Below are 17,636 nucleotides of genomic sequence, written 5' to 3' on the forward strand. Positions count from 1 at the left end.
CCATGATTGTAAGTTTCCTGAGGCCTCCCTGGCCCTGAGGAACTGTGAGTCAATTAAACCTCTTTCCTTAATAAATTATCCAGTCTGGGATATTTCCTTATAGCAAGGTGAGAACAGACTAATACATCAATCAAGCCTCCTATAACAAGTGGGCTTCCCATGAAGATTTTGTTAAGGTGGGGAAAGTCCTTATTGGTCAGAGGACCCTCTTGTTATTTATCCGTCTCTTGTGAGTCTGGTAATTGTTAGTCAGTCTCCCTGACCTGCAATGACCCTGGGTATCCAGACAAACTCCCAAGTTTGTCTTCTCTGCTTCATGCTGGGGATCTCCCTCAGTGATGCCATCTAAGCAGCCAGTGTCTCTGACACCATACAAATAAAATGCAGCACCATTTGGTGATCCAGCCTATGTTTATTCTTCTCCCTTTGGCAACAGACACTATTTACTTACTATCTTTCCCAGAGCAATAGAGGGAAGGCAGGAAAGTGCTGAGCTTGTATTCTACAACCTGAGAAGGAAGTAAAGGAAAGGAAGAGCTCAGTGCAGCTAAATCAGCTTCCTAACACATTTAAGTCTACAGGTAGGTTCATTTAAGCAGTTCAGAAACTTTTAAAAAGGTTCAGAAGAAATAAAACAGAGAACACCTTTCCTACCCTCCCTCCAAATATATCAAAGGTGTCATATTAAAATACATGGATTCCAGTAGTACACGTGGACTAAACATTTCCCATCTTTTATTAGGTGACTAAAGGGCTACTTTAAGATATGTTTTGGCACCCACAAAAGTAATCCTGTGACACTGGGTAGACATTCTTTTCTTTTTCAATTCTCCATTCTGGCTCTTGTAATCAAGGTGGGTTTCTTGCACCAAGCCTCTCTACCCAGGCCTGTTGTAAGAAATCCATGCAGCTTTGGTCCATCCATATCCTTCAGTGTAACTTTTTGGCATGAATTACACATAAAATAGTGACCCAGAAAGAGTTTGAACTGGGTACAAGAGGTGGGTGGTCCCTGGTTCCCACATTTTGACTTCTGGGGAAAAATGATATGAGCCATTTTCCAAAATATAGTAAGTAAATAAAAATATATGTATCTGTAGGCACAGGGTATAGAAATACTTCTAAAGTAGGAAAAGGGAATGAGGGATGGGGAAGATATGAGAAGACAACTTCCACTTTAAGAAAGGTTCCTGTGCTTTTATCTCCAACTCTTCGCGCCTTTTGCTTTCTTCCTTCAGTACAAAGAGTTTGCAAAGAAAATCTCAAAAAAATTTTGTAAAAAGGCGATCACTGCCCACCTCTTCCTGCCAAGCAAGCACCTATCAAACGAAAAAAGTTCTTCAAAGCTCAGAAACCATGTTAAGTGATGGGAAACATGGTTCCGAACCTGGATTTAGTCACCCAGCTACTGAGCTTCGTCCTGTAACCTGACTCCATTTCCTTTGCTACAGTTGATGCTAATGCCTTGTGAAGGGATTTAAGGGCCAGGGGACGTTTGCTGTTTCCCAGAAGAAACCTATGCCCATTTAACACTACTGTGGAACAGGCCTGTTGTCTAGTCCTGGGCCTGCCTGCAATGGGTAAGTCACATACCTGATCTGTGACTCAGTTTCCTCATCTATAAGATCAGTGATAAGCCTCCTTCCCCACCAATGAACTTCAGAGAGCTGCTATGAGGATTACATGAAGATGCTGAAGAACAAGTCAATAACTCTCAGGTTCCACAGAACTTTTCTTCACAAGACCCGCCTGCTGCCCTGCTGCCAACACCCAAAGCTAAGATAGGAGAACAGGGACTTCTAGAATTAAAAGTCAATGACAATGGAAGTTCTCCTTCTCAGCTTTATCTAACCTCTGGTATAAGAAACTGCACCAACGAATCTTTAGGGATGAAGGAGGCTGAGCTTCTTTTTGTCATGAAGTTGCATTTTATAGGGGAGAACATCTCCCCAGTTACTCACAGCCAATTATGGAGACAATGATCCCCAACAATGGGGCTGGTGAGTAGCTGCACAGAAGATGGGAGAAGAAACTTTCATAAAGCCCCTACGATGTGCACAGCTCTGTGAACACATCATCTCACAGACTCTTACACACAGAGATGCAGAGAGGTTGGGGAACCTGCCCACATCACACAGAAAAAAAAGAGAGCACACGGGGGTACCCACCACAAGACTGGCACTGCCAAGGGCTTCTCCCAGGGACAGGTCACCTGCCCGCCCCTTGCCCAATCCCCTGGGTCTCTTTTCATTCCCTCAGTCAGAGTGCAGGATTGGCACTAACCCCATTCCCCAGCTTTCACCTCTCTTTTTCCTCCCAGATGTATAAGTGTGTTTCCAGCACATCTGACCAACTTCTCCCACATTGCAAGAGTGAGGCTCCCCTCCTCCATCGTTAATTCTTTATTTCTTTGATTAACTTCTAATTCCCATGCATGCTTGGATATAGGGCATCTCCCAGATAAGACAGCCCTCTTCTTTTCCCAATGAGAAAATCCCTACCCCCTACAAATTTTGGTCAATCTGCCCAAATAAACTTTATGACTCACATGAAATCACATACACTATGAGTTAGAAATAGTACTTTTCATTCCATGTCCACCTTCCATGAAGCAATTTAGCTCACAGTCTTCCCAGGTAGTGTCCACATGGCTGTCCTCAATTTGTGAGTTGTCTAACCATTCTTCTAAGCACAGCACCTCCTTACCTTCCAAGTTGCCTATGACACAGCACTTTTCAAAACGACGTGCAACACTGCCACTGAAACACCTACCCTAGGCCATCAGAAGCCCTTCAGAGTGACCAAGAAAGTTGCCCTCAGAGGCAAAAATATATTCACGATCCACACAGCATATTAGTGATCGTGTTACTTTTAAAGTGACCTTCAATGGTCTTAATAAAATTTCAAATGACAGAGGGCAGCTAGCTCCTCAGGAAACCCATTTCCTCTTCTTGCCAACCACAGAGCTGGGCTACATTTCCTAGCCTTCAAGGTAGGTGGGCGTGACCATAAGGCTGAACTGTACTTAATGAAATAGGAGAAGTGACACGTTCCACTCCCAGGCCTAGCCTATCAAAATCTCCCATATGCAGTCCTCCATGATCTTTCTGCTTCCACCAGTTCAATGCTGACAAGTACGTGACCTTAGCAACTGCCTGTTAAATAAAGTGGAACCACAGACAGGAAGAGGCTGGGTCGCCGAATCACCAGGTTTCACATAAACACGCCCACTTCGGGCTTTATACAAGTGGAAAATAATCTTCCATCATGTTTGAGTCACGGTACATATTTGGGTTTATTTGTTACAACAACTAGCGCTACCCTAACTAATTCAACGTTCAATATCTGGCAACTCTGAAGTTATAACCTCAGGAACAAGTACTAAATCTATATTCAATTTCTTTGCCTCTCTTTTTTAAAATTTAACCCCTTTTCATGAAGCAACCTCGATAAGCATTCATAATATGCATTGACTGAGAGAATTTCAGGCGAATTCGCCTTCCCCATCTGTTCTCAGCCAGTCATTCATGGATCTCATCTATCTAGCTTTTTTTTTTTTGCGAACTCTAATGATTTTGTAAGGACCCTACTAGACGGCAACTCCCTTTTTGCAGAACAATTTTGAGGAAATTTTTTGCTTCAGACACACAGTTTCCAAGCCGGGACACTCTTTTCCATAGAGAAAATTCTGTATTTCAGTGCCTTTTCATGACATACTCAGAAATTGCTCAGGTACCGTTTTCAGCTTATGTGCCTGGCCCAGAAGGGATCAGGCCTTAACACAGGTTCGTGTATTCCCGTGTCTTGCTGTCATAGATATTTAATGTTTCACACCTTTCCAAAGTTGTCCAGGAAAACTTTTGTCTTCCTTTCAAGGGAATTAATCTCTCCTCAGTGAAGGAGTTACCTGTTTTTCTTCAGCCATAAAGAGCATGTCAGAGACTAAATAGCCAACTCTTAGCTGATACAAATCAATAAATACCAATTCTACAAAGTTTCGGGCAAAAAGGATTTAGTGGAGAGTCAAGTAAAAGAAAAAATGAGGACGGTTGTGCCCAGGAGGGCTACCTAGACACTGGTTTTTATCAGTTATGTGCCAACATTTCCCTCTGCAGAGAGATTTACCTCTGGCACAAAGTAGTGACTGACACTTAAGTCACTTCTCTGCATGAAGGGCTTGGCATTAGCACTACTGAGCCCCCCTGCTGGCTGTCTGAAAGCTGGGCGTTACTCCCCTAATCTCGCATAGGAGGACACCTGTCACTCACCCAGATTCCTCAGCTACAGAACCATCTTGGGCTACCAGCCTCTCACGTGGTGAGGCAATGCACAGAAAGCACTTTCCTGGCCCACGGCTCGCACGGGCATCAGGGACTGCTGCAGTCTTCAGGGTCACAGACTGCTCTCCTGGTGTCCTGTCCTAACTGAGAGGGAGGGGAGGGGACTTCCACGCAGCCTTCCCCAACAGTTCAGTCCACACTGACCACTGCCAGCTTGACCTCCCAAACATGTCACTGATATCAACTCATTTTGCCAGCTGATTATTGATCCAGTACAGGACTTAGGGACAAGGTGGGAGTGGTAGAAGTGGTTGGGTCTGGTGGAGGAATATTTTATCACCATGATAATAAAAAAAACTGAGGTAATTTCATTTTTGCTTTCAGATCCTCTACAGACAATGCTCCCTGATTGCCTCCCCCTCCCCCACACCATATGCCACTGTTCTAGACTATCTCAAATTGTTATTAAATATCATGGATGTGCCCTTTCTACCTAAATAGATAAACCCCTCAAAGATTGGCCTGTTTTGCAGATACTTCTGTGCCCCTCTAAGCACCTATTACAGAGTAAGTGCTCAAAAACTAGCTCTTCAGCTGCACATCACCCAAATACAATAGGCTGCCACCTTCAACTTCCTTCTTGTCCTGTGTGGGGTGTATACATTAAGAACAAGTCTTGTGGACTCTCTTTTACCCTCTAGAATGAATCTTCCTCGAGAACACAGGAGTGAATACACAGACGACACAATAGAGAAAAAGAGCATGAATCAGCCATGGGACTCTAGGATCGGGTTGTAAGAGCCACCAAGTTATGTGGGCCGCTAAGGGCTAACCAAGGGTGAGTGGCAGGTGATGGCAGTTCTGTCATCAAACTGTACCCAGACTTGGCATCTGGACAGGTAACAGGTGACAGGAGTCAAAGACGTGAATTCTCAACCTGCCACAGCCCTGTCTTTGCCAAGCGACTTGAGTCACTGTATTTCCTATTTCTCTGCATGTTAACTGGGGACACTGTGATCTTTCTCTGCAAGGAGGGTAATATCCTCATCATTCTCTATTCTCTAGCTATGGAAATAAAGCACAGAGAGGGAAGTATTTTGCCTAAAGCCACACACTACTAAGTGTGGACCTGGAGTTTGAAACCAAGTTTGTTTGACCTCTAAACTCATCCTCTGCCCAGCAATGCTCTGACCTTCAATCTGTGAGGCCGTGCATCACTGCTCAGCCACATGGCTTAGCCTCAATCATTCCTGAAGATAGTGTTTCAGGATCCAAAGTGTCCACCACAGAGAGACACAGACCCGGAGTCTATATCCCATCAGTGGGAATCGGAGCAGGGTGTTCTAAACACCTGAATCTCATTTTTCTCACCTATAAACCAGGAATGATTTCTACCTTACAAGGGTTGTTAGGATTCAACAGGATCGTGTATAAAAGATGCCTAATAGTACTTGACACACTGATGATGCATTATTTTCCACTTCCCTCTCCCCTTGGAAGTACTTTTTGGGCTCCTCTGTGCCAGCTATGGTGGGAGGAGCCCAAAAGAATAAGATACTCCACTTGCAGGTTCCTAACAGGGCAGAGAAAACACACGCAGAACCAGAACACAAGGTAGAGAGCAGTACACAGCATAATTTTGCCACTGTACATGTAAAAAATGTACTTGCCCCACTCATAGAAATTTTAGGCTAAGAAGTGACATATGCATTGGAAAAACTATGTCTTCATACTTTCCACTATGCTAAATTAATTCAAATTAGTATGATCAGAACTTTGATATTCATGATTTACCACCTTGCTGCATAAGAACAGGTTTATTATGAATACTGTGGCATCCTTAGCCAATCTTCCACATTGTTATTTTAACTAACATGTCATTAAGAAATTAGCACAGGTTTGGCATAAGATAATAGGAGTCTTTTAGTATACAAATTTCAAAGAGAACAATCCACACCTTTAGAAAGAAAGCTCTCCCTTACAATTAAGTCATCACACAGATTCTCCCTGGCATCCCCTAATCTCACTGTTAGAGCAACAACTCAGGTGTGGGCATATACTCAGACTGCTGTATGAAGTCCAAAGTGGATAACTGCCAGTAAAACCCTTAAAAAATCCTATCAATGGTAGCAGAAAACACATTTCCTATCTGGGAATGCTTGCTAAGGTTAACCCAACATTCTTAGAACTCTTTTGCATATTGACGGAATCAAATCATAATTAAATGACCATCACCATGTGCTTTAACAATATTCACCATATGTTTAAAATAGTTATTTCTTGGTATCTGGACATCACTGGACACAGTAGAATGATTTTTTCACAGTCAGAAAAACAAGAATGAAAAGAGAAGCCTCTGGATGCTACCCTTGCAGAGACCTAAATATTAAACCAAATAGATTATTTTTCCTACTGCATAGACATTTTTTGTTTTGTTTTATTTTGAGACAGAGCCTCCCTCTGTTACCCAGGCTGGAGTGCAGTGGCACAATTCTGCTTACTGCAACTTCCGCCTCCAGGGTTCAAGTGATTCTCATGCCTCAGCCTCCCAAGTAGCTGGGATTACGGGCGTGCGTCACCATGCCCAGCTAATTTTTTGCATTTTTAGTAGAGACGGGGTTTCACTATGTTCAGGCTGTTTTTGAATTCCCAGCCTCAGGTGATCTGCCCACCTCAGCCTCCCAAACTGCTAGGATTACAGGCGTGAGCCAGCATAGACATGCCTGGCCCTGCATAGACATTTATTCGTTATTCACAACTAACCTAACGGAAAAAAGCAGCCAGCATGACAGGGCTACCTGCAACGTGCTCCCTGGAAGATCTCTTGGTAACACTGCTGTTTACATCTCACAAATGCAAGGGTGGAGTCAGAAGGAGGTTATTTCATGCAACAGCCTTTCTTTGCTTCATGGCCAACGCACAAGAGCCTGAAGCCTGCGAGCAGGACAGATGACCAGGTGATCATTGGGGAGTACTGCCCACTGAGAGTGCAGCAGGAAAGGTGTCTGGAAACAAAGCATGCAAAGACACAGAGCAAGTCACTCATTCATCAGGCCAAAGACACAAGGAAGACATGAGTCTCGGAGAAGTGCTCACCTGTACTTCTGTGACAAATATTACCCAATGCCACAACCACAGCCACCTCGTGTCCCGAAAGTCAGCTCCATTCCTGCCACTGTGCTTAGCGCCTAAGATATACTCTTCGCTTCATCCTCACAACACTTCAGGGGTAGCCCTTAAGCCTAAACACCTTTAGGCCCAACTCACGGATGGGCTTGGAGATGTTTAGAAATTTGGCTTTGGCTCATAGCCTCCAATACGTAGCCTCTAGATTCAAACCAAAGCCCGCTGGCCTCCAAATCCTCCACACTCTTAATTACTATACAGTGGAGGAAAAGGAGGAAACACATATTTTAAAATGACAAATTTTGAAATAAAGGTAACTATAAACCTTCGAAAAAGAAGTTAAATCGCAAACAGAGTTCAATTAGGCATCTTTGAAAAGTCATGGCACACTTGTTCTGTGATTCTGCTGAGTTTTATCCAGCTCAGCTTAAGTTATTCGCTTGGACTCTGTGTAAATCTCTCTACCTTCTCAATCCAAAGGTCAGTACTAATTTTAGATTTCAGTCCCAGAAAAAAACAAGTGTCTAAGGAAGGAACTAGGGGGCCAAAGGCATAAAACCATGATTCAAACGTACCACACAGATACTGGCCTCCTTCTGTATCATGTGTTTTGGTTGTGATACTAGCGCTATCACGCAGCACGGCGAGGAGGTAGTCTTGAAAGGAGGCGTGTGCTTTGACACAAATTTCTTCTCAAGAAGGTATAAACATTGATGGGATGTAAATCTTTGAAAATCCATGGTATCAGCTCACGGTTCACACATCTACAGACCCGGGTCCAGGCTCTGGCACTGACACATAAAGGCTGTGCGACCCTACAGATATACAGGGTGCGCGACTTTGGCATACAGGCTGTGTGACCCCCACACACTGCGTGACCGTGGACCCTTTATCTCTGCCACACCCTTCCTTCCCAACTACATGAGTGGGAATGATATCAGCATCTAGCTGAGAGGCAGGCACGAGGCTCTAGGAGACCACACAGAGATTCCGTTGGGGGGGAAACAGAAGGCAGCTGGGGAACGCCAGGCAGCACGGTCCTCTCCACACTCCCTTTCCTCCTAACCAATGACTGACCATGTGACTCGGGATTCAGCCAATCATAGAACCTCCCTCCTCTGCCCACAGCCATTGGTACAGGGAAGGGCATGTGACCATGTGACTTAGCACCAGCCAATCATAGGACCTCACTCCTCTGCCCACAGCCATTGGTACAGGGAACAGCATGTGACTGAAATTGAGCCAATCAGAATTCCTCCCTAGGATTTCCCCCCTCCCCCCCCCCCCACCGCTAGAACTGGCTGAAAAGCCCCTCTTTCCTCCTCACCGAGGAGGCTGTAGGGAGGTAAGCCTGGAGCTACCTACAGTCATGGTCCCGGAGAGGACAACCACAATCAGCAGACAGAAGCAGAGATGAGAGGCAAGGAGAGAAGAAAGCCTCCAAGTCCTCAGTCTTTGGTTCCAGTCATCTTCAGGGCCAGAGTCACCTCTCCCATGCTTGAGTGGGCAGTGTCAGCCAACAGCTCTCTGCCTTGTTTCCAAGTTATTTTGATTTGGGTTTGTTCTCTTGTAAGCAAAAGATAATGCAGTAGTTAATAGTTCCTATAATCTTAACAGTGACCAAATCCTCAGTAAGAATAACTTCTTGAGTGGATTTCTTATTTAAAAACTGAAGAAATAAATTTTAGTAGAGGAAGCAAACACTGCCTTTATTTACATAGCACTTTCCCGAAAGGAAGAAAGAAACATCCATTTTCATTTGTAGTCACCTTACTCATTTCCGAGTGGGCTTTGTATTTGGCATTAAACTCTTTCACATACCCACATCCACCTTCAAGATTTGGCCCATAAAAACTTAGGATAAAAACAAGTGGTTATTTTTTCTATAGCTGTATTTGCTGGCACTACATGGAGGGCGAAAGTTGGGGTAGGGGTAAGAGAAGGCACTGATGCTATTTTTGGTATGCTCTCAAGAGAAATTCCCCAGGTTACGAGTTCTCACTAGGGGTTGGGGGTGGGGCATGGTTTACAAAAACAAAGTGCGTTTACCAAGATTTGCAGCCGTAACAGGAAATCCTTTCTGACTCTTGATGGGATTTTTTCTTTTATATTAAAGTCTCCTCATATTATTCTTCAAAGAATTAAATAAGAAAAATGGAAAGGCACAATGGATGTAAATTCCAATTCTCAAATGATCTTCTGAAGCAAAGGATAATGTCTTAGGTCAAACTGTGGCAAAAGCCTGGGTGTTCCTGATCTAATCTTGAACTAGGGTGTCCACCCCAACATTTGGAGGAATCCTAGGACATGTTTGCCAAAACATATGAGTGGAATTACAAATAGAGGATTGCTTGGGCTCAGTGGCCATCCTCATGCACAGAAAGAATCCCAGAAGGGATGCCGACTTCCCTGGACTGGGCTTACATCCAGACCTAGAAATCTAACAGCAGAATAAAGGCAAGACTCACTGACTGTAGAAATAGACTTGGCCTGTTGGATGGGAGGTGGTATTTCTCAAAAGAGAAATAAAATCATACTAATCTTTCAGTATTCTTCAATTGGGAACTTGCAGAGAAGAGATAACCTAAAGATGTAGTTTATTGCATTTGACTCCATTCTGTACCTAAGGGTATTTTTTAAAAACCCAATATTGGTTTTCAGATTAGGCGTGCAATCTACTCATGAGGAAAGATGGTTTGCAAAGAGAAGATGGGCACATTTATGTGTGGAGAACAGGTTGACAAGATTCAAGTATATGGGACCTAATTTATTTAAAATTTTTATAAATGCTCTAAGTGGGAATACAAACTAAATCTTCATGTTGGCCCATGATGCTGTTTCTGAATATAATGCTGAATGATTTTATAGGCTTAAAAAAGTGAGAGACAAGAACTTTAAGGTGTATGAGCACAGGATAATGCATTTACGAAAAAATTTTATCTAGACTTAACATTTATGAGAAAGCCACATCAAAAGGAAACTGAGCCAAGAATTTATAGGTTTTAAAAATAAGACACCTTTTAGATCATTTATTTCAATATACCCATTATATAGACAAGGAAACTGAGTTCTAGATGGTAACCTACACACTCTATTGGTGGTGCAGCCCATACCCTCTCCCAGCCTGCTCTTTCCACCAAATGTGATTGACGATACCAGCCAAAAAAGTTCCATGGCAAAAAAAAAAAAAAAAAAAAAAAAAAAAAGTCACCAAGAGGTCATATATCACCATCACCAAGGTTAATAGAAATAAACCAAAATGCATTCTCCTACCCTGTAAAACCACGAAATGCAGAGTGCAGCACAGCCAACAGACCTCAAGGAGGGCAGAACCATGCCAAAGGGAGGTTCAGATGAGGATAACTGAAGTGAACACAGGCACAGAAATGCTTCTGTATTAGACTTCCGCTTTTCTCTAAGTAATGTTTTATCTCAAAAGACAAGGTTAATCAAAAATTTAAAATGTCTGAGGATATATATTAAATTCGCTAGTACCAAAATGAGGGCTGGAGGTCTGGCAGAGAGAGCTCCCCTTTGAGTCTGGAATACAAACACTCTTCCATAAAGCATGCAGTAAACTTACAAAAAATATGAATATGGTTTAGTTCAGACATCTGTTAATTGCCTTTGGGCCACACACCACTGCTGGTGCAAATAAAACTAAAACACAGGCACGTCTTTCTGGAGCTTAGAGTCTACTGGATAGGGCATGTTGCTACAACACAAAAAACTGCCATCATTGAGGTAGGCACGGGGAGGGGTGACGTGTGTGTACACTGCACATGTGCCACAGAGGGCTGGGGTGGTGACTGCCAGCAAGGCCTTTTTGAGCGTGAGTCTTGAAAAAGGAGAAATCAGCCAGACAATGAACACAGGAGGAGAAAGGGAATTCCAGGCAGAGGTACAGAAGGAGCAAAGGCAGAAAAGCACTGGGCGGTACCAGTGCAGTTTACGGGAGGTTCAGTTTTGCAAGAAAAGAATGTTTCAGGCAGGGGACAAGGCAGGGAGATGGGAAGGGAGTGAAGAAAGCTTTGACTCTGTTGGGTCATTACAAATGGCCAGCAGCCTGGTGAGCCCATGGAGCACTGTGGAAAGTTCCCTGGCTGCATGCTGACAGGAACTGAGTTCTGGGTCAAGACTCTGCCCTAAGGCATCTGAATGACCTCGGGAACACACTGTATGACTCTGGGTACCACATGTAAAACAAGGTTCCCCATGTTCCAAGGGTGGGGGACTCCCTGGGATGGCCTATGTCTCCATATTTACAGACTCCCCACTGCTGTTTGGGATATAGAATCAACCCTGCCCTATCTCCACCCAGGGGGGCTGCGAGGAAGTGAGGCAGTAGTCAGGTTTGTAGAAATGGTTTGTAAACAGCAGGACTGCCATCAACACTAGAACTCTGTATTAACTACCCTACAGAAGCTCAAAAGCATCTTCAGAAACTCGGGTACAACACTGTATAAAGATAGCGGAGAGCTCATCTTTCAATCTGAGATACCCAACTTGTGATATGACATGGCCACTCCTTTAGAGTCAGGGGTTTAAGCCCAGATCAAGAGGGAGCCATTGAATTTTATTAGGCGGGACCCAAGAAGACTTGGATTTGGGGCAGCAGGAGGAGAGTCACACCAGCAATAACATGGAAGAGAGTTAGAAGGGATGCAACATGAGGTGCACGACACTGTGCAGTAAGCACTAGGCATTCCCAGGCTGTCGATGATCGTCTCAGCCTAGGGTCTCTAGCTCTGAAGCCCACGGGAGCCAGAATGCTACTATAAGCAAGGGTCATAGGCCTGGGGGAACCAGAAAGCAACCTACCTCCAGTGTATTCAGGCACTGGAAACCCAGCAGCAGCTGAGTGTTGCCACATGGGAATGTAAGCCTCTTATTCCAGGTTTTTTTTTGTTTTGTTTTTTGTTTTTGTTTTTGTTTTGAGACAGAGTCTCAGTCTGTCGCCCAGGCTGGAGTACAGTGGTGCCATCTCAGCTCACTGCAACCTCTGCCTCCTGGGTTCAAGCGATTCTCCTGCCTCAGCCTCCCGAGTAGCTGGGATTACAGGTGCAGCTAATTTTTGTATTTTTAGTAGAGATGCGGTTTTACCATGTTGATCAGGCTGGTCTTGAACTCCTGACCTCAAGCGATCCGCCTGCTTCAGCCTCCGACAGTGCTGGGATTACAGGTATGAGCCACTGCACACTGCCTCATCCAGGTCTTCTGGCTTTTAGGAGAAGCTATATATCCAAGTGGCATCTCCAGATTTCTAAATATGAACTCAAGTTGTATATACTTTGTTCAGGCCAACAACACTGCTGCCTACTGCTAGAAGTGGCACACCGGCCACCATTTTGCCACTTTTGGGCTCTAAAGCAAGGCAAGGCCAGCGTGACTACAGCGGACCTTTGTGGAATTTCACAGCACAGAGAAGCAACAGGATCTGGTGATGGCCTGCATGTGGGCAGTGCGGGAGCCCGGCATCACCGTGAGACCCCTGCTCCAACATCTCTCCATGAACGGTGGAACCACTGCCAAAAAAAAACGGACAAATCTTGGCTAACAATGAAGCGGATATGGGGTGGGTGGTGAAAACTAAAATCAATTTTGGATTTATTTTGGGGTGTTTTTTTGGCCTAAAGGGCATGGGTAAGCGCACCAGACTGCAGGTAACTGATTGGAACACAGGAGCATGCTGAAGCTAGCTTACATGCCAATCTGGGACTCACTTCATATTGGTGAGAGTTGAAGCTGTGGGAACATGGTTCACCCAAATAGACAGAGCACAAAAGGGATCACAGCGAATCCTGGGTAACCCCAAGAGGTAGCAGAGATGCCAGGGAGGAATAAGGAAAACCAGAAGGTGGCAACCAGGGGTGAAAAAAAAAACCCATCAGAAAGGAATAGAAGAACCTCATCAAATGCCACGGAGAAACCTAGTGGGTATCCATAAGATTGCTTGTTCAGATGAGAACACAGGGACACAGGGAGGGAAACATCACACACCGGGGCCTGTGGTGGGGGGCGGGGAGTGAGGTAGGGGAGGGATAGCATTAGGAGAAATACCTAATGTGATGGGTTGATGGGTGCAGCAAACCACCATGGCACGTGTATACCTATGTAACAAACCTGCACGTTCTGCACATGTACCCCAGAGCTTAAAGCATAATAATAAAAATTAAAATAAAAAAAAAAGATTGCTTGTTCAGGAAGTCACGGGCCTTGAACTTTGAGGAGACTCTGGCCAGCTTGCAAAGAGCTGAGCAGGAAGGGGAGACCAGTTTAAGAAGCCTGGAGAGACGTGGTTGTCACTACAGGTGAGCTGAGGATGCAGGGACAAGGGAGGTTAAGGCATTCTTAAAATACTACTAAAAAAGAAAAAAGCTCACAGAGAGAGACTGAAGATAAAAGTAAGAAAAGGGAGTAACACTCACAAGGAGAGAGAGGCACTGGGAGTTGGGATTCAGGACACAGCTGGAGACATTAGTCACTGCCCCAAGGAGGCCATCTCTCTTTATTTCCCTAAGTTCTCAGTCTAACTTGATTTTTCTTTATAATTCTACCCTATTCATTTATCATACATTTTACAATATATTATGTTTGCTTTTAGTTGGTTTTCTCCCACAAGAATGACAGTTTCAAGCGAGCAAGGATCTGCTCTATTTACCACCTATGAGTATCCAGCAAAGTACCCAGACACAGTAGATGCTTAAGAAGATTTATTGGATGACTGGGTAAACACAGAAAAGTCTGTACAGGGGAGATGGGGGAGGACGTGAGGAGATCCTTATGACCTCTATTTTCCTGGTAGAATGGGCTACAAAGTCACCTGCCAAACCCGCAGGAGGAAAAGCATTGGAGATCGCTTGCATTGAAGATTACAGTGGGAGTCCGGTTTGCAACCCGGAAGGAAGGAGCTTGCGGGATGGAGGCACTAAGAGTTTTCAGAAGTTGAGCATCTCAAGAGAGGGCAAGACTTAGAGGTACTTAGAGGACTTGGTAGCTGGAGTACATGGAAGACACTGGATTTGAGACAGTCAAGGAAGTGCGCATCTAGAGCGTCCCCCACAGGGACTTTAGGTCTAGAGGAGGAGAAATAGCCCAAAAGCCAAAGTCCCCATGCGATGGGAAAAGACATGCTGGCTGGAAAAGGACAGCAAGGCTGCACCCAGGGACATGGCCAGGTCACCACCTCATTTCCAACTCTACCACCTCAAACAATCTCTGACTGGTATTTAATCACCTTGTGTGGAAGTGAAAATTAGTTTCTTTTGGAGACAGTACTTTTAAAATTAAACTAATATGAAGTTCATGGGACACGGAAATTTTCTGCATAGATTCATTTTTGTTTTTAGAATAAAACACGATGACATTTTCATGACCTTCAGTAATTGCCCTGCATGGTACGATATTTTCAAACATTATTTTAACAAAGAATCAAAATTTGGGGGTTAAAAGAAAACTTAGATTACTCAGGTTAGTACCTTCATTTGCATAGCCAAAAATTTTTCTATTGAAATACTGCAAATAGCAAATAATTACTGATTTAGACCCTCAGATAGTGTTGAAACTGTCTTCAATTTTCGAAGTGTGGTTTAGGATACACAAATTAGCAATGTTGACATTTCTTCCAGTTATCTGTGCTCAAGTTTTGATATAAAATCTTCAAAGTACACAATTATCACATATATTGTTCCACAACAATTCAGACAAGTAAACGGCTTCTTGGCTTGAAAGAGGAAGTCACACCTTTGAACACCTTTTTATGCTGATGCTAAATATAAGAACGTCCCCTGCAAAGTAGCCAAAGCAAGACAGTAGCATTCGAGATTTCTCCAGAGACACACACACAAAGAATGTGTTTCGTTCATTAAAACACTAAAACCTTCAACAGCATCTTCCATAATACCTGAAGGTGGAGTGCTGTCTTATGTAATAGAAGCCTTCCTTCCCCGCTCAGTTTGTGGACACATTAAATGCCTAATTCCTTCCAGAATTTCTGAGTACCGTACTTTCACTTTACCTGCAGTCACTCATCCGCCTCGCAACTCCCGTTTCTACAGATGATGAAAACAGCAAAGACCTGCTCGCTCGGGTTAAATCGGCTGCCAGAGGCCAAGTTAAAGGCTTTCCCCACACCGCGCGTCACCTCCCCCTGCACAGGCAGAGGTAACAAGTAAGAGTGCGCCAGTCTCTCCCCATCCGGCGGCGCGCAGCCTAAGTCCGGGGTAGGGGTTGCCGGCGAGCAGCTGGAAATCTCAGGTTCAGGGTCAGGGCCGGCTCGGATGGCCGGGCAGGAGCCACGCCGGCCCCGGGGCTCCCAGCTGCGGGTATCACTGGACGCCACCCCGGGGCGGCCCCGCCTTGCCCTGCCCGGGTCCCGCTCGGGGCTCCCGGCGGGCGGGACCGGGATGCCCGGCGCGCACCCAGCCCCGGCCAAGGCGGCCCGCGGGAGGCTGAGAAAGTTCTCTGCTCCCCGACGTCGGCGCCCCAGGGTCCCGCTGGCCCCGCAGCTTCCCGGCCGGGCGCAAGGTCAGGGAACAGGGCCGGTGGCGCGCGGAGCCCCGGGGAGCGTCCCCCGCCGAGGGCAGCGCCGGCCGCGCCCGGGACTCACCGCGCAGCCTGTACTCACCGCGCTCGCTGGATCCCCAGGGGGCGGCCGCGGAGGGCGGTGCGGCTGCAACCGGAGCGGGAGCCTGGTCTCGGCGGCGCGGGGAGTCGGAGGACGGAGCGAAGCGGCAGCGGCGAGGAGGGTCACAGCCGGAAAGAGGCAGCGGTGGCGCCTGCAGACGCCGCGCAGCCCGGGTAGCCCCACAGCGCAAGCTGGCTGCCGCGGCGGCGGGGGCTTTATCGGCGGCGCCGCGCGGGCCCCCGCCCCTTCCTGCCGCCCCCGCCCCCGGCCCGCCTTGCCCCGCCTTCCCGCCGCCTCCTTTGTGTGGCCGCGGGCCGCAGCGTCCCCTCGCCCGGCCTCCAGGACGCCCCCTCTCCGCCTGCGACTTCTCGGATGCCGACCCCCAGGGGTCCGTGTCGTGGGGCTGCGCCCGGAACGCGCCGGGGAGACGCGCAGACCCCGAGGTGCGGCGCCAGCCTGGGCCCAGCTGCACGTGGGTCTCCCGGATGGGGGTGTGTGAGGTGGCGGGGGGAATACCGGGGCTCGTACCGCGTCCCTGAGACGCAGGGCATGTCGTCTTGGCTGCCCCCTGGAAGAGACAGAGGGCGCCCTGAGACAGCGCTCACTCCTCCGGGTGATGGGGAAACGGTGCCAGGACGCGGCCAGGAAGGGGCAGATAACCCCTCGAGGCGTTTTGCAGGGTGTCCTAGAGCTGACTTCTCCCTGCCTAGGGGACAGAGGAACGGCGGCAGGTCGCCTTAGGCAAATACAGACGAGGGGATCCAGAAAACTGGATTCCTGGCTATGGTGACAGCATGAGGTACCCGCAGCGTCCTGGGAACCCAGCCCTTCTCAGCCGGTAACCACAGCTGCTGGGACCCGGTGCGCGATAGACAGGCACATACCCCAGGGGCCTGCAACAAATGACCGTCCCGCTCCGGGCTCTGTTACCTGGATCTCTCTTAGTTGGTTCCTCCTTTGCCTCTAGTTAGGTTTCTGGGGACCCAAGGACCCAACTTTAATGACAGTAATTTATGTAGCCGTTAGTGTAGAATCGTCGCTAGCAGGCAGACGGCCCCAACAGCGAGGAAGAAATGTAAATCTCCCTATACACAGCCCTGGATTAAGGGTACAGCTACTGATGAGAGCCACTTGGAAGATCAGCCTGCAGTCACCCCTTGGCATGCAGGTGGCCGTGCCAGAGTGTGCACGTGTGTGTTGGGGAAGGGGTTGCTCTGAAAAGTGTAAAATCTGGACCAGCCTAAGGGTGTTCTCAGTCTCTCATAGAGGGAAACAGGCTATGGGAGGCTTGGTCCTAAAATAAGGAGCAAACAGTCTACAAAAATGAGCATCTGTTTAATTATTTTACAGTCATACCAAATATTTATATTCAGTTACAGGGCAACTTTCTTATTCTCTGTGCCTGAAATGCTTTTTGTCCCAGGATCTTCTATGTCGTCTGCATCCTTACACTTGAGGTCACAACTCAAATGTCCTCTCCCCTAGGAAGCCTCCCCTGACCACTTGAGATAAAGTCACTTTATCCCCTCTAACCTATGACTTCCTTCATAACCCTCATCATGAATTGATTTTTTTTTTTTTACCTTGTTTCTTGCTAGTTTTCT

General features: G+C 46.4%; 1 protein-coding gene and 1 long non-coding RNA gene across 3 annotated transcripts in view; both read right to left on the reverse strand.

Moving 5' to 3' along the window:
* Window positions 1-16,101, reverse strand: part of SERPINE2 (serpin family E member 2) — a 63,943-nt gene extending 47,842 nt beyond the window's left edge. Inside the window, exon 1 of one of the 2 annotated variants that reach the window (XM_004033283.5) lies at window positions 16,033-16,101. Coding sequence is in view for 1 of the 2 variants with exons in the window: in XM_004033284.5 (XP_004033332.1) it covers window positions 15,424-15,437 (14 nt within the window). In the remaining variant the exon portion in view is untranslated. Of the gene's footprint in view, window positions 1-15,423; window positions 15,798-16,032 lie in introns of those variants that run through there. The other variant, XM_004033284.5, reaches the window with a different exon arrangement.
* Window positions 1,909-15,417, reverse strand: LOC129532187 (uncharacterized). The gene is made up of 3 exons (XR_008677833.2): window positions 8,772-15,417; window positions 7,982-8,221; window positions 1,909-7,285 (listed from the first exon to the last, which is right to left on the reverse strand). It is a non-coding gene; the product is annotated as an uncharacterized lncRNA (long non-coding RNA).
* Window positions 16,102-17,636: the final 1,535 nt, after the last annotated feature.

The sequence above is a fragment of the Gorilla gorilla genome, chromosome 11 (assembly GCF_029281585.2).
Source record: "Gorilla gorilla gorilla isolate KB3781 chromosome 11, NHGRI_mGorGor1-v2.1_pri, whole genome shotgun sequence".
NCBI lineage: Eukaryota > Metazoa > Chordata > Mammalia > Primates > Hominidae > Gorilla > Gorilla gorilla.